Consider the following 27,969-nt stretch of genomic DNA (forward strand, 5'->3'; position numbering starts at 1 on the left):
CCACACAAAGAAGCCAAAAGCTTGCCTGGATTTAAAGCATTTAAGGAATGACTGACTCTATTGTTTGTCGGGAACAGCGCGGGATTTAAGCTAAAGCCATTCTTGATTTATAACTCAGATAACCCGCGGGCGTTCAAGAATGTAGACAAGCACATGCTGCCCATTTACTTTCACTCAAACCGTAAAACATGGTTGACACTATGTTTGAAGACTGGTTTTTTAACTGTTTTGTTCCTCAAGTACGTGAATATTGATTGGAGAAAGCAATTCCTTTCAAGATTTTATTGCTACTGGATAATGTATCTGGTCATCCACCCCATCTAGGTGATTTTCATTCTGGTGTGATTTTTTATTTTTTTTTTTTATTTTTTTTTTGCCACCAAATACAACATTGATTTGCAGAACGATGGTCCAAGGTTTGATTGCTACTCTCAAAGCTAACTATCTACAAACCATTTTTGCCCAAGACATAGCCACTAAAGTTGACGACCCAGAACTAACGTTGCGTGACTTTTGGAAACGGTACAATATCGTTCAGTGTATCAAGAATCTCGCTACTGCCTGAGAGCTTGTGATAGAAAAGTGCATGAATGGCATCTGGAAAAAGTGTGTTAAGTGCCATGTTCAAACTCTTGCTGGATTTGATAGTGAAAATTAACTTGAAATGATTAGAGAAAGAATAGTAAAACTAGCAAAAGATCTTTCTTTGGAGTGTGAAGTGGATGATGTCGAAAAGTTTCTAGACAAAGAATCTAGAGAAGTAACAAATGAAGAGCTCATTGAATTGGAAGATGAAAGAGTGGTGGAAGAAGAAAGAAGACAAAAAGCGAAGAAAGAAAAGGAGGAGGTGACAAAAAAGAATGTTCACTACTAGAGGGTTGTCAGAAGGGTTATCTTTACTGAATAAACTTTTTGCACGTTCTGAAAGAATGGACCCAAACATCCAACGATTTGTAAGACTGGAACAAATGGTACACAATTTGTTTCGTCCGTATCGTGAAATTTACGAGAAGAAACTAACAATTCAGACAAAGCTCACCAAGTTCCACCTTCCTATGACTTGAATTCCTTGAAGAGGGAGGTTTCAAGACACTTATTCATCATTTTTTTACCACTGCTTTGACCCTTTTATGGGACTGGCATTTCAGTGGGCATTTTTTTATTAGATTTTTGTTGCCCTTGGCCAGTGTCCTTCCTACATAAAAAAAAAAAAGTTTATGAAAAAAACCGATTCCTCAGGCAACCTCGCGCACTGCCCCAGCTGATTCAAATAACAACATTGACGATCCACAGCCTGGCACTAGTGGCCAATGGATGTTTTCTGCTTGTTATGTAATAAAAATTACTTATTTTTCGCACTTGTATTTTGTATTTTTGTATGTTTTGCAAATATTAAACCAAATGTACTATACTATATAGTGTTTGACTTAAACATGGTGAACATGATAACAATAAGATGATTCAAACTTGACGAACATGATAACCAGGTCATAGATGTTTTAAGCAGCGGAGCAATTTAAAGGACCTTCCCCCAGCAGTTGGGGAACTCTAATTTTTTGACGAGTCGCAGACATACAAAGCCCGCCTGCACACGCCACGCCAAGTGTCGTGCTGCCATGATGGTTGCAGCGAATGACATGTTGCTATAAATGACGCTCTGTTTTCATTCTGATCACACTATCATGTTCACAAGAGTTTTTTCTTACTTGACGTAATAATATGTTCCAGCATTCAATTATTAACTGTTGAAAATAACGAGCATAAGTAAAACATGTTGCAAACTTTTTTTAACATCTTCACTGTTCAACTCATCGTAATACCATTTTCTTTTTTGTTTTATCAAGTTTTTACAATACATCTTAATTCTACAGTCACTGCTGAGCCTGATGGTGTGAATCAAAACTAGCTATCCCATATATGAAGTGAGTTATAGTAAATAATTCGCGCATTTTGCGCGCTGGAGCTCGATCTGCAGTTGATGAAGTGATAGTTGGGCGAGTTGTGAAGCAGGGGCCGTATTAACAAAGATTCTTAAGTAGAGAGGTTTGACTCAGTCCAACTGAGTCAAACTGAGTTGAGCTTAACTTTCCAAGCTGTGCTTAGTCTAGGTCTTAAATTTAAGACAGGTCTCGAGTCTGCTTAACTTCAAGAGTTACGCTAAACTAAGATAGCCAAAGATGGCTGACCGTCGAGCCCGAGCCCGCCACCTCAAGAATTATCAGTCCTGTAAAGATGTTTTCGATGACCTAAGTGACCCTGAACATATATAGAATAAAACTGCAGGAATGTTATTTGTGACATATTTGGCAGGAGATGCCTTGGAGAGCCCCTCAGGAAGGAGTGATGCAGTGATGCTACTAATTAAAGTAATAATTACAGTGTTATTTAATTGATAGGAAATGCAACTTTGCAGCAATGATGACCTTGGACCTTCATGTGTCCTATTGTTGACGTGTCTCATTTATCTTTTTCATAACAGAAACCCATACAGCCTTTTTTGTGCTGCTGAATGAATGAAGCCCTTCAGCCTACATCTTTCCTCATATACTGACTAGACGAAGTAGGAAAGTCTCGCCATCGCTCCAGCTGGGCTTCCTCTATTGGTCTTTTCAGCCTTAAGGGTCATCATCTCCTCCATACTAAAGAAAAAGGACAGGAAAGGAGGCACTGCTGAATGGGAGTGGTGAGGCAGCGCTGGCTCAAGGACATAAACACAGAAAATACACACGTCTTGCACGGGATCTAATTTGCTTATTAATAAATAAAAATTTATGAGCTCATATCCTTACAAAATCGATGACAAATGATCATTTTTTGTTATTTAATCCAAAAAATGTAGAAACATTGCACTATTAACTCAAAATTGAGAAATATAAGATTTAACTGTTTTGCTCTTTCACCATTTCATACTGCTGCTTAAGAGTTTAGCTCGGCACAACTTTAAGACCGCTTAAGAGATAAGCACAAGTCTAAGCAGAAGGCCGAGACGAACTCTGAGAATCTTTGTTAATACGGCCCCAGAAACCTTCGCTCACATGCCGATAAATCGAAATATGCAAAATACGACAAAACTGTTAAGTCTGACAAAGAAAAGTCATAAAATATGAAAAATGCGCCGTTAAAAGTTTCTGTTAAGGAAATGTTTCTGAGAATGAAATCGCAATTTTTATATGCAATGGACACCAAAAGGTGCTCCTGGCTAAATTACAAATTATCGTTGTATCCTCCAGGGAACAGGTGGAGCGGTGGGTTGTAGAGATGTGTGGTAACAAAATTAGAACTCCATCACTCCGCTCGGGGAATAAAGAACAAAACTGCGTAGAATGTGTTCAAAGATGATAACTATTAAGACAGTGGTGACAGAATGGTTATAACAATAATGAGAAAAGAAAATGTTCATAAAATATGACAAAGATGATTATAGTAATTTTAAACTGAATAATATACCTATAACATAGGTCGAATTACGACCAGATCAACTTACGACTGATCTGTCTGGACTGATTGCAGTCATAAGTCAATGACTACCTGCATGCTGAAATTTTAGAGATTAAAAAATTATTGTGAATGATTGTTGCATCTCCAAGGTAAAAAACTGCAGCACCTGTAGCAAGAGGAAATAAGTGAGAATGGGATCGGATTGGGAGTCAGATAGTCAAATAATTCTACATAGCTGAGGTGTTATATAAGAGATACATAGCACATATGAATTTAGTGAGTGCTGAATAAATTTTTGACAAAATAGTGAAAAATTCTGAGTTCTAATGAAGTTATGTTTGGGAACATTAGTACAGCTAGCGTTGGACTGATATTAAGAATAGAGAGAACAGAAATGGGTGTTCAGTCAGTGACCTCAGACACATGGGTTTCTATCAGAAATACAAAACTGATATATATATATATATATATATATATATATATATATATATATATATATATATATATATATATATATATATATATATATAGATAGATAGATAGATAGATAGATAGATAGATAGATAGATAGATAGATAGATAGATAGATAGATAGATAGATAGATAGATAGATAGATAGATAGATAGATAGATAGATAGATAGATAGATAGATATATAGATAGATATATATATATATATATATATATATATATATATATATATATATATATATATATATATAGATAGATAGATAGATAGATAGATAGATAGATAGATAGATAGATAGAGAGAGAGAGAGAGAGAGAGAGAGAGAGAGAGAGAGAGAGAGAGAGAGAGAGAGAGAGAGAGAGAGAGAGAGAGAGATACATTTTGACATTTCTCATTTTACTTGTTCTTCTTGTACCAATTATTATTTCTTTCTGCAATGAAACATGCAGGTTTTTTTTTCTTCATCTCTAAGGATTACATCTTCCTTATGCTATCATCTTTCCCTTTTCTGTATATCTCTCACCTTAGCCTGCCCACCCATAGACTCTGTCTGCATGGGTTGACCGGGAACGAATCGATACTCAATATCGCGAAGCAGTGTGGACATGCGGATGCTCCATTGTTCTTCACAGGTCTCTTCTTTATCTCCACTCGTCTCTCCCTTGCACCTTGTCACTTCTACTACTGGGCTGGAGTTAACCACCACCTTCCGAGGAACTAGTGGAACACCTGGGGAAGAATTCACCCATGCTCACACACACACAGAGAGAGAGAGAGAGAGAGAGAGAGAGAGAGAGAGAGAGAGAGAGAGAGAGAGAGAGAGAGAGAGAGAGAGAGAGAGAGAGAGAGAGAGAGAGAGAGAGAGAGAGAGAGAGAGAGAGAGAGAGAGGGAGGAAGGGAGGGAGGGAGGGGAGGGAGGAGGGAGAGAGAGGGAGAGAGAGAGAGAGAGAGAGAGAGAGAGAGAGAGAGAGAGAGAGAGAGAGAGAGAGAGAGAGAGAGAGAGAGAGAGAGAAGAGAGAGAGAGAGAGAGAGAGAGAGAGAGAGAGAGAGAGAGAGAGAGAGAGAGAGAGAGAGAGAGAGAGAGAGAGAGAGAGAGAGAGAGAGAGAGAGAGGAAAAGTGCAAAAAATAATTAACACTTTAGCAGAGACACTCCGTTTTTGGTGATCCTGAGCAGTTCAAGCGATAGGACAAGATATGAGGTGGTGTTTGCAGGACCCCAACGGAGAGGACAGAGTAACAGCATAAGCAGGATTAGAGTTTAGGAAAAGCTAAAAAATGTTAGACGTAATTCTAAAACCTCCAGGAATACGAGTAGGTTGTTGTATTAATTGCCCTAGGTCGCGGATGATAGCAAAGTCAATGGCTAGTTCACCAGGTTGGTCATTGATGAGAGAGGAAAACCAATGTCTTCAAAAATAGACATCTCTACAAAAGGGAAGAACCAGGATGTGCTCCACTTTGTAAGTTAAATAGGCAAAGATTTTAAGTTGTAGTTAGAGGAATTTGGTGAGGAGTCTACAACACTGATATTTAGTTTGAGAGTGACTCTGGAGTTGTAACCAGATGGTAGAAAATTCGGAAGATTCAAAAGCATGAGCACATGAGGAAATTAGATTGTTGTGGACATAACACAACATCCAGTTTTGGATTAAAAATAAGGATAAATTAAGTAGGAGGGAACATAGAAAGGGTTACTGTCAATTGCCTCAGACACTTGCGTTTGACAGAGAAAAACAACAGGAGGTTTAATGTGAGGACCACCTTTCCTCTACTAAAGTTACTGTTGTATTCATATATATATATATATATATATATATATATATATATATATATATATATATATATATATATATATATATATATATATATATATATATATGCTGCCAATTGAGTAGGCACCTACTTTTCACTTGACCGAAATGCTTACCATACCAATTTTTGGGTGGTATCAAATTATGGCAAGTGAGTAGTACATGTCAGCTGTATGTGACATCTATCCTTTTCTCTCAAAACACATGTTGGCAACCATCTGCTTGACTTCAGTTGGATGAGGAAATTACGTATGGCGTTGCGGCTCCACATATTAGGTTTCCTTTTGTTTATTTTTTTCCAAAATTAGTAAAAAACAACCTTCTGATGAGCAAGAACTGGCCGATATCAGACACGCAACTTCTCCAAAACACCCAGCAAACCCGAGGCGGGAGATATGAGTTTGTAGTGCTGTTGTAAAATCCTAGTCTATATATATGTGCTGTGGTTAATTGCATGAACATATCAGGAAAGAAGATCCAAGGCATGAAAGGATGGGTTGTATTTCCAAAGAAGAAAGCGGCAACTCAGGGAAGACACTGGGAGACATGATATAAAACAGACAAGCGGCAACTCAGGGAAGATGTTGAGACAAGACGTCATCAATCTTCACCGGTATCCTATTAAGATTTGGCATCAAAATGTGTTTTTTTCTTTTAAATGTGCCAGGATTTATATACGGGTATGTTAAGTGAATAACTTAAATGGATTAAGTTAGGTTATATAGAGAAAAAATAGTATTCATCGAAAGGTGATGATACATTCCAAACCCGAGATAATGTGATTAGTATTTAGCTTGTTTTGCCACATTTCATGTTCTCTGCTTGATGATAATGGCTAAAAATGTTCCTAAGATTTTTTTTTTTTCCACGTGACTGCCTTTTATGTGTAAAAATTCAGTTGGCTGGTGAATCTGGCAATTTTACCAGACGATAGTGAACGCCCCAATTGTTGGGAAATATTCTATGAACATTCTTGAACCACTTGCCAAATGTCGAGCAAGTAGCTGAAGAACATTCGGATGTATATTCATCTTTTGGCGTGTCATGTGGCAACCACACTTTGGCAACGGCAGGAATTTTTCTAGTATATCATTGATGATGGCCTCACACGTATGATAGATGATCTCAGAAACAGTGTTGTGTGCCACCTGGAACTTGTATTACAGAGTGAGAAAGCTGTACCCCGTGGCAAAAAAACGAAGTGTTATTGCGAGCCATACCTCTTGTGGAACAGCTCTCCTGCAGTGAATGTCCTTCCTCTTGATTTCTGGTCCAACATTTGTGAGGAGCTGCCTGAAATGTTGTACATCCATCCTCAGGAAATTCTTGTACAACAACGCATCCTCGGCTAGTTGTTCAGACAGAAGTGTTTCATACATGCTATAATTTTCCCAGAGCATTAACTAAGGGCGTGTCCAGATGCGTTGCTTCCTCTTCTTCGCCTTCAGGGCTTGTTTCAGCTTCGCGAGGGCGAACATCATGCCCATGTATTCTTGTATAGGCGTAAGGATGAGGACATCGAGGAGAGGTGATGAGAGTATGTTGGAGGCATGAATAGTGACCGCTCTGACCGCATTTTAGCCTCTTATAAATTGCCGACCACACCTACAAGAGGCAACTAATTTTAAAGAAGTCACAACTTAACGAAGAGAATCCAAGAATAGTCGGATCAACATCTGACAATTCTTGGACGGTTCACCGACAATATTGTCTCATCGTGGGCCAATCACGTGGCAAGTACAGTCGCATAAAGTCACTGAATATTCTTCAAAGACTTGAACATTTGCCAACAACTTGCTGTACAGTTATACCGTTCGTTTCAGGGGTTTAACTTTGAAATTTCATATTCGTAGACTGTTATACGAATATTTTGCAACAATTCCAAGAATTGCCTTCAAGCATTTGTAGACAATTCCTTAACAATTCCCCGCCCATCTTTGACCTCCATTTCACTCCCTCAACCCCTACCCCCGTGACCACTGGGAGTCGCTGCAAGTTGATGACTCAGCGGTTTTCTATCAATCGGCCCGACCGTTTTCCTTGGTGTGACACGCATTTTTGTTTAACTCGGACTATTCTCGTGCTATTCATGATAGAGAGGCGGTCCACAAGCAGTTCTTGAGCCTTCCACCAAGTGAACCTCGTGCACTTTATATATCTCCCCGGAATCATGGCAAGCCTGCCCTCCAAGTAGCCAAAAACTCCTTCATCAATACAAAATGTCAAAATCTTTCTTAACCTAACTCACCTCGCGACCTCTGGCACCTAGCCAAAAATATCTCTACCACTTCATCTTTCCCTCCTTTATTTCAACCTGATGCCACCACTGTCATCTCATCTATCTCTAAAACAGAACTCTTTGGTCAAACCTCTTGCCCTATCCACTCCTACGCTGATGATACCATTTTCTATTTTCCCACGTACTTTTATAGACGTCCAGCTTTTCAGGAATTAAGCAGTTCGCGCAGGGAATCCACAGAACGCCTGACTTCTGATCTCTCTAAAATTTCTGATTGGGATAGAGATAACTCAGTATTGTTCAGTGCCTCAAAAACTTGATTCCTCCATCTATCAATCTTCCAGATAACTGTCCCCTTTTCTTCAGTGACACTCAGCTGCCCACACTGAACATCCTCAGTCTGTCCTTTACTAATAACCTAAACTGGAACATTCCTATACATCTAGCTATAATGTTTGGCGTTCTGAGTCATCCCTGCCAGTTTTTCTCACCCGACTCCTAGCTGTTAACTCTGTACAGGAGCCTTATCTGTTCATGTATGGAGTACGTTTAACATATATGAGGTGGGGTTCCACTCATATTGTTCTTCTAGATAGGGTGGAATCAAAAGCATTTCGTCTTAACTCCTCCAACCGATTATCTCCAGCCTCTCTCTCATCACCATAATGTTGCATCTGTTGCTATTTTCTACCGATATTTTCACGCTGTTGTTCTGATCGTGCTAACTGAATGCCTCCTCTCCTTCCATGTTCTCTCTGCGCAAGACCTGTTTTCTTTCACCCTTATTCTGTCCACTTCTCTTGAGCAACAGTTAACCATGATCTTCAATTACTCATCCATTTTCCTGGTAAACTCTGGAACTCTATGCCTGCTTCTGCATTTCCTTCTTCCTATGACTTGAATCCTTTTAAAGAGGAAGATTTCAAGACATCCTCAAATTTATAATTTTTTCTTATGGCCTCAGTTTGAAGACTGACACTCTGTGTGATTTTTTTTTTTTTACTTTTGTTGTTCTTGGTTAATGGCCCTCTTACACACAAAATAAAAAAATAAATAAACAAATAAAAAAAAAAAAGTTGGAGGGTATCAAGACACCATGCGTCGAAACCAAATCAACTGTCCGTCATGGGGGACGTTTCTGGTCCCTGGCCGGACATGGACTACGTGGCTGGTGCTGTTGGTGCTGGTGGTGGTACTGAAGGTGGAGGTGGAGATGGAGGTGGAGGTGGAGGTGGTGGTGGTGGTGGTGATGCTGGCGGTGCTGGTGCTAGTGGTGGTGGTGGTGATGCCGGTGCTGCTACAACTACTTCAGTTACTACTACTACTACCACTACTACTACTACTACTACTACTGCTACTACTACAGCTACTAATACTACTGCTACTACAACTATTACAACATCTACTGCTGCTTCTTTTACCACTGCTGCTAATGGTGCTGCATCTGCTTTAAATACAACCACAACACTTACCTATAGCTTTCAGAAATTCCTCGTAATTCTTCGACTTTTCGTGTTGATATTTTCCTTCAAACAAAGCCATATCGGTGGAAGACATGAGGAGGCGTGTTACTGTAAAAAGAATAAATCAGATCAATAATAGTGTTATTTCATTTCCATCTACATTAATAATGTTCGGGTTGCTATTAACTGAGTCTATGTGTGTGTGTGTGTGTGTGTGTGTGTGTGTATATATATATATATATATATATATATATATATATATATATATATATATATATATATATATATATATATATATATATATATATATATATATGTCACGCATAATGTGGATAATTGCCTAATGTGAACATTAGGCAGTGAAATTGCCTAATCTTCATATTAGGCAATTTGTTTGCACGATGTTGACAATAGGCAACTTACTTGCTTAATGTCCACTTTAGGCATGATTTTCAAATTAGGCAAGGGTATTTTGCCTAATGTGAATTGAATGACAAACCAGTGTCTACAGTTTTGTTCGAATGTTGTTCGAAACTTTGGGTCTGTTACCGAGTTGTTGTGAGCAAAGATGTTGTTCGAAGCTTTGGGTTTGTTATAACCGAGTTGTTGTGAGCAGGTGCGTGCAAATTCTTTCAAACGAGAAGCATAGTGAGTGGCGCTAAAACGCGAAGTAAAGTGGCGCTAAAACGCGAAGTAAAGTGAGTGTGATGCTAAATCTTTCTAAACTTATGGATTTCTGATTACTGTGTGGGTTCGCTGATGTTTTTTTCTCTATATTTTCTTTGTAAATTACTAAACTTTTCTATCTATTACAGGTTAGGTTAGGTTAGGTTAGGTTAGGTTAGGTTAGGTTAGGTTAGGTTAGGTTAGGTTAGGTTGGAATTCATTAAATGTCTCCACATTAAACAATATCCTTATTCACATTGGGCAAAATTGAGCTGCATAATTTGAACAATAGGCATTTTTTGCCTAATGTTAACAATTTGTAAACTTTACGCAACCTACTTGCTTGATGTACACATTAGGCAATTTTCTGCCTAATGTTCACATTAGGCAATTGTCCACATTATGCGTAACATATATATATATATATATATATATATATATATATATATATATATATATATATATATACACACACACACACACACACACACTGGCCTCGCAAAGTGCTCAGGTTTTCACTGCGCAAATCGAATGTTGCGAGATGGACAAAATATTTCCAAAAATCCGCATTGTGCGACCGTGTATCACATTACCCGTATTAGCAACTCAGAGTTGGGCAAAAGGGCAGGCTTTGCACTAAACGCGAATATCCTCAACAAAGCGCGCCACCCCGGTTTCATCTTATCAAATGGTGGTAAGGTTTTTTTCCCCCAGGAGGCTAGCCCAGCTCTCTCCAAAGATATCATGCACGGCTAACTTTTGATTGGCTACTGCCTGCTTCCTCTCTCTCTCTCTCTCTCTCTCTCTCTCTCTCTCTCTCTCTCTCTCTCTCTCTCTCTCTCTCTCTCTCTCTCTCTCTCTCTCAGATACACAGATAAATGGGAAGATAGTGTGCTATAAGTTATTCAACAATTGGCTTCGTCTTTTTCCTTTCTTCTATGACTCCCCCACTCTCCCCCCTTTCTCTCTCTCCTCTCTCTCTCTCTCTCTCTCTCTCTCTCTCTCTCTCTCTCTCTCTCTCTCGAGTCATCGTACCCCAACTATTGCCTGTTAGTATGATCTTTTTTTCTTCCTTTGTTTCTCTCTATCTGTTAACTTATCAGAGAGAGAGAGAGAGAGAGAGAGAGAGAGTATTCGTTGCGTCTGTTAACTCATCTACGATGTGCAAGCATTTCTTAAATTTTCTTGTATTCATTGAATTTTTTAGGGGAGTGTAATAGAAGCCCGACCGCCCAATTTAATTTTTCCTTATTAATTATGTTGTTCACAATGTGCATTTTATTTGTGCGTGACGTGCTGTACCGCCCCTGTGGATGTGCACTGTGTGAGCCCAGTGTGTCTGTGTGTGTGTGTGTGTGTGTGTGGAGAGAGAGAGAGAGAGAGAGAGAGAGAGAGAGAGAGAGAGAGAGAGAGAGAGAGAGAGAGAGAGAGAGAGAGAGAGAGAGAGAGAGAGAGAGAGAGAGAGAATAGGTCTTGTGTAGCAAGGCCGCAGGAGAAGGAGAGGCATGCAGTTAACAAGATCAGAAGAGCAGTCAGCATGAAAATAGCGGTAGAAGATAGGAGGGGATGCAACATTGCGGCGATGAGAGAGAAGATGAAGACAATAAGTTAAAGGAGAGTTGTTGATAAGAAAAGCTTTCGATTCCACCATATCTAGAAGAACGGTATGAGTGGAACCATACTATACATTGGAAGCGTACTTCATACATGGATGGATAAGCCCCTTGGACAGAGTTAGAAGAAAGGAGGGAAGTGAGAAAAACTGGCAGAGGCGACTCAGAACACCTAATTTCATGGAAACTCTTTTAGCTAGAGATGAGATGTGAAGTTTCCAGTTTAGATTATAAGTAAAGGACAGACCGAGGGTGCTCAGTGTAGAAGAGGGGAACAGCTGAGTGTCACTGAAGAAGAAGGGATAGTTATATGGATGGTTGTGTCGAGTTGATAGATGGAGGAATTGAGTTTTTTGAGATAATAAACGATACTGACTTTGCTGTACCCCATTCAGAATTTTTAAGAGATATCAGAAGCCAAGCATTTTGTGGCTTCCCGGTTTGAACTGTTTAATTCCTGAAAAGTTTAACGTATATGAAAAGACGTGGAAAAGCATAGGGTTATATCACTGACGTGGAAGAGGATACAGCAAGAAGTTTGTCTTAGATCATGGATGAATAGTAGGAAGAGAGTGGGTGACAGGACAGAATCATGAGCAATAGAATGGTCAGAAAGGAAACTTAAGATGAAGATACAGAGAGGAGGATAGAAGCCATAGGAGGGTAATTTTGGAAATAAAATGCTTTTTATATGTCTAAGGCAAAAGCAAAAGTTTCATCAAAATCACTAAAAGAGGATGACCAAGACTCAGTAAGGAAAGCCAGAAGATGACCAATGGAGTAGCCTCAACGGAACCCATTCTGGCCATCAAATACAAGGTTGAGAATGGATAAATTTTTAAGAATCTTTTTGTTAAAGATAGATTCAAAAACTTTAGAGGCAAGAAAATAAAACAATTAGACGGTAATTTGAGGGATTAGACCAATCAGCCTTTTAAGAAACGGGCTGAATGCAGTGAAACTTCCACCAAGAAGAAAAGGTAGATGTTGATAGACAGAGCTGGAAGAATCTGACTAGACAATGTGCAAGCAAGGAAGTACAGTTTCAGAGAACAATTGGAGGAACATCATCAGGTCCATAAGCTTTCCAAATGTTAAGGCCAGCGAGGGCATGAAAATATCACTTCGAAGGGTCTTAATGGGTAGCATGAAGTAATCACAGGGTGAAGGAGAAGGAGGAACAAGACCTGAATCATCCAAAGTAAAGTTTTTCGCAAAGTTTTAAGCTAAGACTTCAGCTTTAGAAAGATCACATGGCAGTGGTACCATCAGGATGAAATAAAGGAGAGAAGGTTGAAGAAGTAAAGTAACTGAAGATGTTTTTGGCGAGGTGCCAGAAATCATCACGATGGGAGTTAGATCTTGAAAGATTTTGGCATTCTCAAAACCTAACTCCCCTCATGACTTTTGGCACCTAGCAAAAAACATCTCCAATAACTTTATTTCTTCGTATTTCCCTTCTTTATTTCAACCTGATGGCATCATTTTCATCTCATCTACATCTAAACCCGAACTCTTCGTTCAATATATATATATATATATATATATATATATATATATATATATATATATATATATATATATATATATATATATATATATATATATATATATATATATATATATATATATATATATATATATATATATATATATATATATATATATATATATATATATATATATATATATATATATATATATATATATATATATATATATATATATATATATATATATATATATATATATATATATATATATATATATATATATATATATATATATATATATATATATATATATATATATATATATATATATATATATATATATATATATATATATATATATATATATATATATATATATATATATATATATATATATATATATATATATATATATATATATATATATATATATATATATATATATATATATATATATATATATATATATATATATATATATATATATATATATATATATATATATATATATATATATATATATATATATATATATATATATATATATATATATATATATATATATATATATATATATATATATATATATCCTTCCGCAGCGAGGCCGCGGAAGGAGGGGAGGCATGCAGTTAGCAAGATCAGAAGAGCATTTAGCATGAAAATAGCGGTAGAAGACAGCTAGATATGCAACATTGCGGCGGTGAGAGAGAGGCTGAAGACAGTCAGTTAGAGGAGAGGAGTTGATGAGACGAAAAGCTTTTGATTCCACCCTGTCTAGAAGAGCAGTATGAGTGGAACCTCCCAGACATGTGAAGCATACTCCATACATGGACGGATAAGGCCATTGTACAGAGTTAGCAGCTGAGGGGTGAAAAAAACTGGCGGAGACGTCTCAGAACGCCTAACTTCATAGAAGCTCCTTTAGCTAGAGATGAGATGTGAAGTTTCCAGTTCAGATTATAAGTAAAGGACTGACCGAGGATGTTCATTGTAGAAGAGGGGGACAGCTGAGTGTCACTGAAGAAGAGGGGATAGTTGTCTGGAAGGTTGTGTAGAGTTGATAGATGGAGGAATTGAGTTTTTGAGGCATTGAACAATACCAAGTTTGCTCTGCCCCAATCAGAAATTTTAGAAAGATCAGAAGTCAAGCGTTCTGTGGCTTCCCTGCGTGATATGTTTACCTCCTGAAGGGTTGGACGTCTATGAAAAGATGTGGAAAAGTGCAGGGTGGTATCATCAGCGTAGGAGTCTGGTTTAGAAGATCATTAATGAATAATAAGAAGAGAGTGGGTGACAGGACAGAACCCTGAGGAACACCACTGTTAATAGATTTAGGAGAAGAACAGTGACCGTCTACCACAGCAGCAATAGAACGGTCAGAAAGGAAACTTGAGATGAAGTTACAGAGAGAAGGATAGAAACCGTAGGAGGGTAGTTTGGAAATCAAAGCTTTGTGCCAGACTCTATCAAAAGCTTCTGATATGTCCAAGGTAACAGCAAAAGTTTCACCAAAATCTCTAAAAGAAGATGACCAAGACTCAGTAAGGAAACCCAGAGGATCACCAGTAGAGCGGCCTTGACGGAACCCATACTGGCGATCAGATAGAAGGTTGTGAAGTGATAGATGTTTAAGAATCTTCCTGTTGAGGATAGATTCAAAAACTTTAGATAGGCAGGAAATTAAAGCGATAGGACGGTAGTTTGAGGGATTAGAACGGTCACCCTTTTTAGGAACAGGTTGAATGTAGGCAAACTTCCAGCAAGAAGGAAAGGTAGATGTTGACAGACAGAGCTGAAAGAGTTTGACTAGGCAAGGTGCAAGCACGGAGGCACAATTTCGGAGAACAATAGGAGGGACCTCATCAGGTCCATAAGCCTTCCGAGGGTTTAGGCCAGCGAGGGCATGGAAAACATCATTGCGAAAAATTTTAATACGTGGCATGAAGTAGTCAGAGGGTGGAGGAGAGGGAGGAACAAGCCCAGAATCGTCCAAGGTAGAGTTTTTAGCAAAGGTTTGAGCGAAGAGTTCAGCTTTAGAAATAGATGTGATAGCAGTGGTGCCATCTGGTTGAAATAGAGGAGGGAAAGAAGAAGAAGCAAAGTTATTGGAGATATTTTTTGGCTAGATGCCAGAAATCACGAGGGGAGTTAGATCTTGAAAGGTTTTGACATTTTCTGTTAATGAAGGGGTTTTTGATTAGTCGGAGAACAAACTTGGCATGGTTCCGGGCAGAAATATAAAGTGCATGAGATTCTGGTGATGGAAGGCTTAAGTACCTTTTGTGGGCCACCTCTCTATCATGTATAGCATGAGAACAAGCTGTGTTAAACCAAGGTTTAGAAGGTTTAGGACGAGAAAAAGAGTGAGGAATGTACGCCTCCATGCCAGACACTATCACCTCTGTTATGCGCTCAGCACACAAAGACGGGTCTCTGACACGGAAGCAGTAGTCATTCCAAGGAAAATCAGCAAAATACCTCCTCAGGTCCCCCCAACTAGCAGAGGCAAAACGCCAGAGGCACCTTCGCTTAGGGGGATCCTGAGGAGGGATTGGAGGGTTCCACTCATACTGCTCTTCTAGACAGGGTGGAATCAAAAGCTTTTCGTCTCACCAACTCCTCTCCTCTAACTGACTGTCTTCAGCCTCTCTCTCTCATCGCCGCAATGTTGCATCTCTAGCTGTCTTCTACCGCTATTTTCATGCTAACTGCTCTTTTGATCTTGCTAACTGCATGCCTCCCCTCCTCCCGCGGCCTCGCTGCACAAGACTTTCTTCTTTCTCTCACCCCTATTCTGTCCACCTCTCTAACGCAAGAGTTAACCAGTATTCTCAATCATTCATCCCTTTCTCTGGTAAACTCTTGAACTCCCTGCCTGCTTCTGTATTTCCATCTTCCTATGACTTGAATATATATATATATATATATATATATATATATATATATATATATATATATATATATATATATATATATATATATATATATATATATATATATATATATATCAAACACAGGATCACTTAAGAGACCCTACAAGACGTTAATATATTTTAAAGTATTGGCCAAATGTCCTTTAAACTGTTACACAATAACGTTTCGACCTCGGAGGAGTCCGATGTAAATGGAAACCACGTAAAAGCCCAGATTAGGGATCAAGGGAGCAGATTGACTGTAGTCTTTGTAGATATTCCTCAACATATCGTAACTGTGTATACTCGTATACTGTATATAAAGAGATTGTTACTTCCTGTCATCAACGCTATGTAACCTACATAGTGCACCGCCTGTTTTTTCACCATTTATCTTCACAAAATAGCACAATGCATGCAACATTATCTTTCCACCATACATAAAATAGTAATGATAACTATAACTTTTTTTTCATATAAATGTTCATCATTCCTTCCATTAACAGTAGCTGCGGCCAGCGAATAATAATAAATCTACAAAGATAAAATTATGAAATACATAATCCCTGCTACTGTTACTACTACTACTACTTCTACTACTACTACTACTACTACTACTACTACTACTACTACTACTACTACTACTACTGCTGCTGCTGCTGCTGCTGCTGCTGCTGCTTCCAACAACAGCAACAACAACAACTACTACTACTTTTACTACTAGTGCTAGCATTACTGATGGTATTACTACTACTGTTACTTCTATTAGTGTTTTACTATTACTGTCACTACTACTGTTATTTTTATTATGTACTAATACCTTTCCTGTCATTGCTATTACAGCAACTACTACTGCTACTGTTACTACTACTGCAACTACTACAACCAGATCCAATGAAAGATTCCGAAACTGTTACTCACGAACAGAAAGCTGCCGAGAATGAAGAGAGAGATAGACTTCTCACCACGACGGCGCCCAGTCACTTAATGACGTCGTCGTCGTCCTCTCTCTCTCTCTCTCTCTCTCTCTCTCTCTCTCTCTCTCTCTCTCGACATACAAATATTACAAAATGAGCATGAAAACTTAACTCGCGTTATGACTTCATTATGAAATGTGGAATACATATATATGTATGCCTTGCAGAACTCTCACTTCTTATTATGCAGTTGAAAGAAATTTTCATTTTCATCCTATATTTGTTGTACTATTACTATTTTTGATACTGGTACCACTACCATCACTATGGTTGCCTCAACCACAATTACTGCTGCTCACCCGTTTTCTTTTTAAACGTCTACTACTATTATTACAGCTGCAACTTCTACAACAACAACAACAACAACAACAACAACAACAACATCTACTACTACTACTACTACTACGCTACCACTAGTACTACTACCACAGCAACTACCATTAATGGTCAATATAATTATCCCTCATTATCACCAGCAACAATCCTATCATGATCATTATTATTCGTATTTTTTTTTCTTGATGTGATCTTAAACATCTCGTTAACTCATTTCGGGAATGATTTATTATTGCTCTCTCTCTCTCTCTCTCTCTCTCTCTCTCTCTCTCTCTCTCTCTCTCTCTCTCTCTCTCTCTCCCAGGGAGAAAGATAAGATAACCTAAACAATGTCCGAGGCTAAAATCAATCTATATTAAGCGCTTATCTTCTGGCAGAGAGAGAGAGAGAGAGAGAGAGAGAGAGAGAGAGAGAGAGAGAGAGAGAGAGAGAGAGAGAGAGAATGGTAATGATACTTTAATAAAAAATGAAATATCAAATTTGTGGAAGCTGTTTTTCCCATCTCGTTACACCATCATCATCATCATCATCATCTTCAGCGAACATGATTTCATTAAATGACAAAAGGCCTTCCCGATGGGCAGGCCGCATTAAGGTACTGATTCACAAGTATGAAGACATCAAATATCTAAAAAAAATAAAAACTACTACCCACTAAACTTACTGAACATAAAATTTCAAAAGAAAAATAAATAGGATTATTTCAACGCTTGATTTCATTTACCAAAAGAGCTTGCAAAATTCCGGACCAGTTATTCAATAACTGACCACATCCATATGATTTATGAAAGTGAAAAAAAAAAAAAAATTGCCTTTGGCTTAAGGGAAATCGCAGCTGTATGGAAACATTACCACAGAGATGAATGGAGATGGTCAGGGAAGGCCTTTGTTTTTTAGTATTTTTATAGATACTGATATAATAATAATTATAATAATAATAATAAAAATAAACAATAATAATAATAATAATAATAATAATAATAATAATAATAATAACAACAGTAGTAGTAGTAGTAGTAGTAGTAGTAGTAGTAGTAGTAGTAGTTGTAGTAGTAGTTGTAGTAGTAGTAGTAGTATTTATTTTAATTATCATTATTACTATCATCATTACTACTATTGTTGTTAATATGCCATGTACAACCTTATTCCGTCTCGGAATATTTCGGTAGAGCTACCTTAATGGAAAGTGACATCGCTCCTTTAATTCCGTCACTTTTTTAGGTGAATGGCATGAAAGGAAAGAGGTCCGAATAGAAAAGAAGACATTTTCAACTCGAGACCTGTTGGTTGTAAGCTGTGCGCTAAGTGGTACAATATCGAGTCTACCTTACTGTGTGACTACCAAAGATGTGTCCCAGAGATGGGTATGTAGGAAAAGAACAATCCGTCAGGAACTCTACAATGGTCATGTTTATTCTGTGTTTATATTTCAGTTGCTCTCTCTCTCTCTCTCTCTCTCTCTCTCTTGTGCAGTATCCTCACTTGAAGGTGAAGGGTATCCTTAAATGTCACTAACGTTCTGAATGAGTAGTAAAAGGAGTCGTTGAGAGAGAGAGAGAGAGAGAGAGAGAGAGAGAGAGAGAGAGAGAGAGAGAGAGAGAGAGAGAGAGGGTTGGTTGGTTGATTTGAGATAAATGCGCCGTAACATCACGGTCATACGGTCCCGCTGCAAAATGTTAAAAGCAACTAAGATTGTAGGTAAAATATCAACATCAAAAACAAAATTGTTATGGTAAAAACATTACAAAACCACTAAAAAAATGAAAAAGAGGGGAAAAGATTAAAGATCAGATTAGAGAGATCTTCAGCCAGTTGAAAGACAGAGTTCAGGACAAGGAATATAAAAGCAAACTTGCCAGAAGGAATGCAAACAATTATAATGATGGAACAATGAAAACTACCAAAGCTAAGATTATCTTTACCCAACTGAAATGATCTAGGAACAACATCCAGCTACAGAAAGTTGCTTGACTGAGGAATGCAAGGATTCCACGTATGACCTTACTTTAGGCCAGAGGAACGTGATGAGACCAAGGCTGTTCCGAGTTGGGTTGTATGACAGGCTTGGGTCTGCGTACATGTACTCGTACGTGTACTTGTATTTGAGTACAGAATATCACGTACTCATACTCGAGTTTCATATTTCCATAGTACTTGTACTTGGACTCAAAGTACTCGATAATCTTACGAGTACTTTAGAGTACAACAAACAAAATTCAGTGTATTGTGGTGTTTGATGTATAGGTGGAGATAGGTCAGGGTAACAAAAGTCTGTTACTGGAGAGGCCAGGTGGCCTAGGTTGATGTCAGTAAATGTGAGGTGCAGTCACTGTCACTCCCACTCCTGCTGTTAATCTGTCAACACCTTGATGTAAATGTGGAGAGTGAGAAACGACTGTCAAATAGCTGTCTGGACTGGTACTGCTTCACTAAGAAACGTTAAGCAATCCAATCCCATCAGACATAAAGCAAGATTCACCCCAAACTCCTCACATATGAAGTCTTAACTTTCTGAAATCTTTAACCTTCTGGTCATTGCTAGCCCATGTTGAGGAGGCTGGAGTAATATAGAGGCTAACAGGTCTGTTAACCTGCTATTTGTATTTGAAACTAAAAATCAAATTAATAGAAAACTTAATTGGAGCATCACATGAACAGTAAAGTCATCACAAAAAAAAAAAAAAAAAAAAAAAAACTCACCACTGGAAATACATGGTAATATGGTTTGGCTTCATTTTGCATTTCCCATGCTACTGACAACTTGATTATTTTCTAGCGAGATCTGACATATACGTATGGGAGTGTGAGCCTGCTGAGTGGGTAACTCCATCTATGTGCTCTATCAGACGGCAAGTAGGACAGTACACTTTTTGGGTTGGTCCCACTAGAGTGCCCAGATCTGGACTATTTTGTGTTTGCCTGAATCATCTTTCTTGGAGTGACTAGTCATGTCTCATAACCAGACGACACAAGTTAAAGGACTGCGTTCTCACCTGGAGGGAATAAAATGTGTTGATCAAAGAAATTTGTCAGCATGCCAGTCATGATCAAGAAATTTGTCAGCATGCCAGCGTCATGGCTCTGCTGACTAAAGCTCATGACCTCCTTTCTGGCATCGTCCCCACTGCAAGACCACATTCTGGTCGGCCTCACAAAACTACCACGTCAACAGACAATTTTCTGTGGAGAGAAGCAACCAAGAACCCATGTTGGACTGCTGCAGAACTAAAGGAAAGCCAGCCAGTCTTGCTGAAAGATGTGTCCTTTTGCTGCATATAGCATTGCCTCCAGAAACACCTGCACCTCCCACCCCACCAAGCAGCCAAGAAACCACTTCTAATGGATACTATGAAGAAGGAATGACTTGCTTTGCCAAGAAGTAAGCTTCCTGAACCACAGAAGATTGGCACAAGGTGATGTGGTCTGACGAGTCAATATTTCAATGCATCCAAGTACCATCAGAAGCCACCCCTCCACCGACTGGTACAACCCTGCCTAGTACATTGGTCAGTACAGTAAAACATCCAAAATCTGTGATGGTGGTTCAGTGATCTATACTTCCTTCTTAAGAAAATGACAATAAATGCAGACCACTATATCTCAGTTCTGGAAGACTATCTGCATTTCTTCTACATACACAGCTGTTTCACATTCATGCATAACAGTTCCCCTTGCCATAAGGCAAAAATAGTCAAGAAATGGCTTGCTGACCAAGGAATTCAGGTTCTACAGTGAGTGGGCAATAGTCCGGGCATCAACCCTATCAAAAATGCCAGGTATATTATGAAAAGGAAGCTTCAGCCCTGTAACACCACCTCCATCAGGTGCCTCCTGTATGCCATCAAGGCTGGTGCAAGGAGAAATATATGCACTACTTCAAGAAATTAAGTAACAGCATGCCCAGACATCTTTAGGTCATCAAAATCAATGGCAAAATGACCATAAGTGCCATGAGTACAGTAAACCATTTTATTTTAAATATATGTAATGATATTTATGAAAATTGGATCATGTGCACTGGAGGTCCAGCTTTTATTTATTTATTTTTTTTTTTTTTTTAATGTGCTGACTGTAGAAGTGAGGAAAAGAAAGCAGTGGTAAACATAAATAAAGACTCAAAATACTTCAAATATGCAAAAAATAAACTGAAGAACAGGTCTACTGTAAGTTCCCTCATTAATGAAAATGGAGAAGTGACTGATGATCCCCCAAAAATGAGCAACATTCTCAAAAGACAATATAATAGCGTCTTCAGCACACCATGTGCAGAAAAGATCATACAAGATGCTCAGTCTTTCTTTGGGAATATATAAGTGATCCCTGAAAATTAAGCAGCGTTGACATCACCAAGACCGACATTGAAGCTGCTATTGATGACATCGCCACTGATGCAGCAACTGGCCCTAATGGTTTCAATATAAAACTAGTAAAACACTATAAAATAGAACTGGCCAAATCCCTTCAGAATCTAAGAAGTTCCTCACTAAAGGCCAATACCATCACAGAAACCTTAAGTCTGCCATAAGCACACCTATACACAAGGGAAGGAATAAGGAATTATCTAGCAAATATAGACCACTTGTATTGACATCCCATCTTAACAAGATATGTAAAAGGATCATCAGAAAGAATATGGTAGATTTCCTGAAAGCAAATGGAGCCTTCAGTAATGGACAGCATGACTTCAGAAGCTTGTGCCTGTCCCAGCTATTACAGTAAAATCCCTCTCATCCGGCATTTGAGTATCCAGCAGCTTCATGTATCCGGCACATTTTTCCCCAAGCCTTAAAATCAATAAAAAATCAATGTGTACTCATAAAATCGATTAAAATTCCCGCGCGAGGCATACTTTGTCCCCTCGCCACCAGAGCGCACTGCTTCGTGCCAGCCGCGGCCCACTGCACTGTGTTTACTTAGTGACTCAGTCCCGTGTGTGCACTGTTTATTGCCTGACGCCTTCATCATGCCTAAAGTTGTAGAAAAGAGGAAGCGTGTTGTGCTTACACTTGAGCAGCTGATCAGATCAGCTGCTGATTAAGATCATCTGATCTTTGTTATGGTAAGATGTGTGAGTGTAGGGTGGTGATTATGGACATAATTTCACTTCTATTCAAGTATCCGGCAATATTCGAGTATCCGGCATGTCGGCAGTCCCTTTGATGCCAGATAAGAGGGATTTTACTGTACTTCATTATGACAAAGTTCTCCAATACATAAAAGATGACCAAAAACAGAAATGTTATATACCTAAACTTTGCTGAAGCTTTTGATAAGGTTGATCATCGGATACTCCTCCACAAACTCCAAGCTCTGGGAGCTGAAGGACTACTTGGTAGGTGGATCCACAGCTTCCTAACAGAGAGAACCCAATAAGTATCAGTTCAGGGGGAACAATCTGATAAAAGTGAGGTCTAGAATGGAGTACCCCAAGGATCACAATACTTGGGCCACTACTTTTTATTGTTCACATTGGGGGCATCAGCTCTAGCTTAGAATGCAATCACCCCTCATTAACTATGGTTTCAGTATCCATGATTTAACTTTTACATGGATTGCTGCCAACCACAAATTCAAATAACAGATGTGGTGATGAGAGGCAATGTAAGAATCAAAGATCTTGAACATTACAAGCATACAACAAGCATACATCCAAGCATACAACAAGGAAAATACAGGTAAAGTGGTGAACAGAGCTGCTGGCGTGCTTGGGGACGAATTGGCTCTTGTCCCTCTAACTCTGTCCATGCCAGTTCCTGCCTCACCTCATGAAACTGTATTGATGCATTAGAAATGCACAAGTAAATCATATCAATACATCTCTCTAATTATGCAAAGATACACTCCCCCCCTGATATCTAATCACAATCTGATATCTAATTACAGAAACTACATATTTTTGGCCTCATGGAGTGCTTCACCTTCTGGCTTGGCCGCACATCCCTGCTGTCAGTCTCATCATCTTCTGCAGATCTTGAGTGGGCAGGCAAATATAAAGTTCATCGCCTTCTTCATCAGTCTCATCAAGTGATGGTGGTTTGGTATTGGGTGAACAACGACACAAGTCTCAAACATGTCAAGGGATGACATCAACCTTGACAGCCTGGTCAGATACAGCTCTGGTGACAATTTCTTTTCAATATCATCCATCACAGCACATGCCACATGGCCAAACCCAAACTTCATCTCCATCATGGTAACTGCTTACATCTTCTGTGCTCTCCTTTTCACTCTTTTCTCTTTGGATTCTGTGTATACATGTATCACATTAGCTGGAGCATATGATGTCGTGTGATCGTCCTTCAGCATCAAATTGTGTTGGTACACTGCCTCTTCGATGGAGCAACCTTTCCTTGCAGCAATGACCTTGATGGTACAATGACATTTCTCAATCATGCCATTTCCTGACGAGACATGTGCATACCTGAAGCGAATTCACATGTCCTACTGTCTGGCAAATTCGAAGAACATCTTACTGCGAAAAGCAGTGTCACTGTCTGTCAACAATTTCTATGGAGCTCCTCGATCAAAAAATTACCACTTCCAGCTGTTGAATGATTTTTGTGCTTGTGTAAAGTCATACTGGACACCAGATAGCAAACTGTGAGAGACCAGAGTCAATTAGAGTTCAGTAACTCTTCCCCCTGTAATGCATCATGTCCATTCCAACTCCTTGCCAAATCTCCTCTACACACAAGTTTCCTGTTCTCCATTTCATGGGCGCCAGGTCGATGGAAAGGCATTCATGACAGTCTGCAACAACTAAGTGCACCTGATGTATGGTGACTGCAGGACTGATGTGCTTCATGAAATAGAGTGTACACCAAACTCCAGGGTATCCCACAGAGTTGTGTGTCCTAACCAGGTCAACGATGTTCACATCTTCCACGGCCATGCACATTGCTGAAGGTTCTGCTTTAGGCTTGAGCCACCACTGGCATGCGAGTGAGGGCATCCACCTTAATGTTTCTTGATGGTACTAGGAACCTGCAGCCCATGTTCATCAACTAGAGAGGTCACCAGGCCAATTCTCTATTGGATGAGCATTTCACTCGCTGCTCTCCTCAGTCTACTCTCCTGTCATACAGTCTGAGGAATCAGTTGTTAACTCTACTTCCTTCATCTACCAGACTAATGTGAGATTGAGTCCCTTTATGACCGCATCAAGCTCAACCATATTGATATATCTCATTTCTCGACATCAGTTGCAGTCTCCTCAAGCCTTTCTTTCAGCTGGTTGTCAATAACTGTTTCATCCCAACTGGATGTGAGATGGTTAAATCTTCTTTTGATCAAAGCAACAGTAACTCTGAGCCATCCACAGACGGATATGACCGATCAGTCTACCATAGTAGAAAAAGACAGACTGACACATCAATGGACCCCCTACTTCCCCCACCTTGCTGTCTGCTTCCATTGTAGCCTGCCTTACTCCCCCTACACTCTCAAGTCACACCATCAGCAATATGCTCTGGAGACTTGTCAACCTGTAATGTGCAAGGGGTTGCTTGCCTTAGCTACATCTTCATTTACTAAAATATCACCAATGTAAACCAAGGTTTCATTCTCAACAACAGGATATTGTGACAATATACATTTTAGAACAGCTTTCATCATTAGTGGTACTACGTTTAGACCAAAGCCTAACTGTGTCAGACAGGATCTTTGCCCTTTGAATTCTGTTTGGTAAGGCCATAGAGATTCATGTATTCAAATTTGCAGGCATGGATTTTTCAAGTCAATCACCGACATGTTCACACTCTCCTTGCACTACTCTCTCAGTTTATCTGTGCAAACATCAGCAGCTGTGAAAGTGTAAATGAAGGTATTGAGTTCTCTAAAAGTTTAGCACAGCTTGCACTTTTCCCTTGTTACACTGAATCACTGCCATTAAGGGAGTCAGTCCTTTAACTGGCCCATGCTCATCTATTTTATATGGCACTAACCAACCATTAGCGATCCACTGTTCCAATTTCTTCTGCTCTATCTTCATGGCCACAAAGTACTCCTCTACTTGGTTGTGCAGAACACTCAGCTTGGCGCTCTGCAACCATTTCCACATTGCCATCCATGAGTTTGTTGTGGGGTCATAAGTAGTATTGAAGTCTTGCTCGTCAACTCTAATCACTGACGCACCAGTTGCACAGGCAGCTGTCTCCTCTATTCCAAACCGTATGAGTAGTTTCTCACTGACACTGACCCCTCCTAGTGCCACTGTGCTATGCTGTATGGTATGAAACTATACCAATAACAAAGAGACATGAGGCAGAGATGGAAGAAGCAGAACTGAAGATGCTGCTGTGTGCTCATGGAGTGATGAGACAAAATAAAGAACTAACACATCAAAGAGAACATTCATATGTCGGTTTGGAGACAAGGCAAGAGAGATGAGATTGATATGCCTCAGGCATGTCAGTAGAAGGAATGAGGATATGTAGGAAGGAGGATGCTAGAGATGGATCTAACCAGCAGGAGAAAGAGAGGAAGACCAAAAAGGAGATTTATGGATACAGTGAACAAAAACATCTAAGTGGTGGGTGTGATGAAGGAAGGTGAAAAGACCAAGCACATTGGAGAAAGATGATCTGCTGTGGTGATCCCCAAAGCATGGTTCACACGAGCAATGTCTTCACTCATGTTTTCTTTGCTGGACCACTGCATTCTCATTTTTTGCATGATACTGGAATTTGTTTCTGCTAATGGCAGCACACCTTGTGACCAGTCTCATGCTAGCTAGTATTTACAAACACCACCTGTGACCACAATGGTGAGTTATGCACATCCATTCAACAATCAAGAAGGAATACGAGGCCTCACTCAGCAGCAGTGGGGTTACTTTTTGCTTGCAATCTGTCTGATGAGAGAGCAGTATGAATCACCCAGCATCTGCCAATCAAAGGCTCCTGAGAAAGGTTAGGGCACATGAAATAGGTGGGAAGGTGTTTGGCTGGATAAGGTCATGGCTAAGCGACAGGTGACAGAGTTGTAATAAACGGCTCTAAATCTGAGTGGGGTCAGGTAATTCGTGGGGCTCCACAGGGATCAATATTAGGGCCATTGTTGTTTTTAATGTTTAATGTTTTAAATTAATTAGGTCAGAATCGAATGCCATTGCCTTGCAGGCAGATTTAGATGGGATGAACAAATGGGTGGACAGATGGCAAATGCAGTTTAATATCAATAAATGCAAAGTACTTGACATAGGTAGAGGAAATCCACCCAGTACGTACACAATAAACAACGAGATTCTGGTAGGTTCAGGGTATGAAAAAGATTTAGGAGTTATAGTTAACTCTGAACTCCGTCTAGGAAAGCAATGCAGAGAGGCCAGAAATAGAGCAAATAGTATATTAGGATTCATTTTTAGGAGCGTTAAAAGTAGAAGTCCTGAAGTAATATTAAAGTTATATTTGGCACTGGTCAGACCTCATCTAGACTACGCTGTGCAGTTCTGGTCCCCATATTACAGGAAGGATATCAGTCTATTAAAATCAGTACAAAGGAGAATGAATAAAAGGATACAGGGGATGCGGAGTATTCTTTACAAGGCGAGACTGAAGCTGTTAAAATTACATAGGTTAAGAGGGGACCAGATAGAAATCTTTAAGAGGTATAAGGGTTGTAACAAGGGCGTAAGCAAAATTCTTAGCATCAGCAACCAAAACAGAACAAGAAATAACAGGTTCAAGCTTGAAAAATTTAGGTTTAAAAAGAGATAGGAAGAAATTGGTTATCAAATAGAGTGGTAGATGACTGGAATGAACTCAGTAATCAAGTTGTTTGTGCTAAGACATTGGGGAGCTTTAAGAGAACACGGATTTATGGATGGAGATGATAGGTGGAAATGGGTAGGTATATTTAATACAGGGATTCACGTGTAAGCCTGGTGGCTTCTTGCAGCTTCCCTTATTTCTTAGGTTCTTATGTTCTTATGGTCACACCCCTGGCTATCAAGAAGGCATCAGGAGAGCATGTATTACAGGCTGGTGAGAGAGCTGGTTTTGGAGGACCCTAGTGCACTTTGGGAGTGGTTTCACTTAGACCATACCCAATACCATCATGTGCTATGACTGGTGATGCCTCACATAGAGAAGCAGAGCACGAACACAAGGGAACCAGTCAATGTTGGAGAGCACCTGATGCTCACTTTAAGATACCTTGCATTTGGTGAGAATTTGGATAAATTTTTTGTAAAGTGCATCCCTCTACACCTCTACCCTCTACTAAGCAAACTTATATAGCCCAAATAACACAAGATTTCACGTGATTAAACCTGGAAAATAACAGAAAGTAGTAGTTTTGTCTCCAAGAAGAATGCATTTCACCAAAAATTACCCTGAACGTATTTGTACATTTATTGGTCAATTGACTCACTAAAGGTATTTGTACATGAGCATTCTTTTTAGTAGATTCTGTGATATTTAAGACAAGGTGTCAATGATTCAAGTCATTTGGCATATTCTTCAATAGTATTTGCATCATTTGTTGTGCCTCTGTCTCTGTGTACATTACTATTATTTACATAAACTAATGATAACTTTGTTTTCTAAGGCT

The 27,969-nt window shown here is 39.1% G+C and overlaps 1 protein-coding gene across 3 annotated transcripts in view; it reads right to left on the reverse strand.

The window, feature by feature from the left end:
- LOC135104208 (fatty acid-binding protein-like) overlaps positions 1–27,969 on the reverse strand; it is a 50,848-nt gene that overhangs the window by 19,549 nt on the left and 3,330 nt on the right. Inside the window, exons 1-3 of one of the 3 annotated variants that reach the window (XM_064011329.1) lie at positions 17,027–17,148; positions 9,431–9,529; positions 4,431–4,636 (exon numbers count right to left, since the gene is read on the reverse strand). In XM_064011329.1, coding sequence (XP_063867399.1) covers positions 4,431–4,636; positions 9,431–9,515 — 291 coding nt within the window. In that variant the 5' untranslated portion in view covers positions 9,516–9,529; positions 17,027–17,148. Of the gene's footprint in view, positions 1–4,430; positions 4,637–9,430; positions 9,530–10,680; positions 10,700–17,026; positions 17,149–27,969 lie in introns of those variants that run through there. The other 2 variants (XM_064011330.1, XM_064011328.1) reach the window with 2 other exon arrangements.

Source organism: Scylla paramamosain, chromosome 10 (assembly GCF_035594125.1).
Source record: "Scylla paramamosain isolate STU-SP2022 chromosome 10, ASM3559412v1, whole genome shotgun sequence".
Classification (NCBI taxonomy): Eukaryota; Metazoa; Arthropoda; class Malacostraca; order Decapoda; family Portunidae; genus Scylla; species Scylla paramamosain.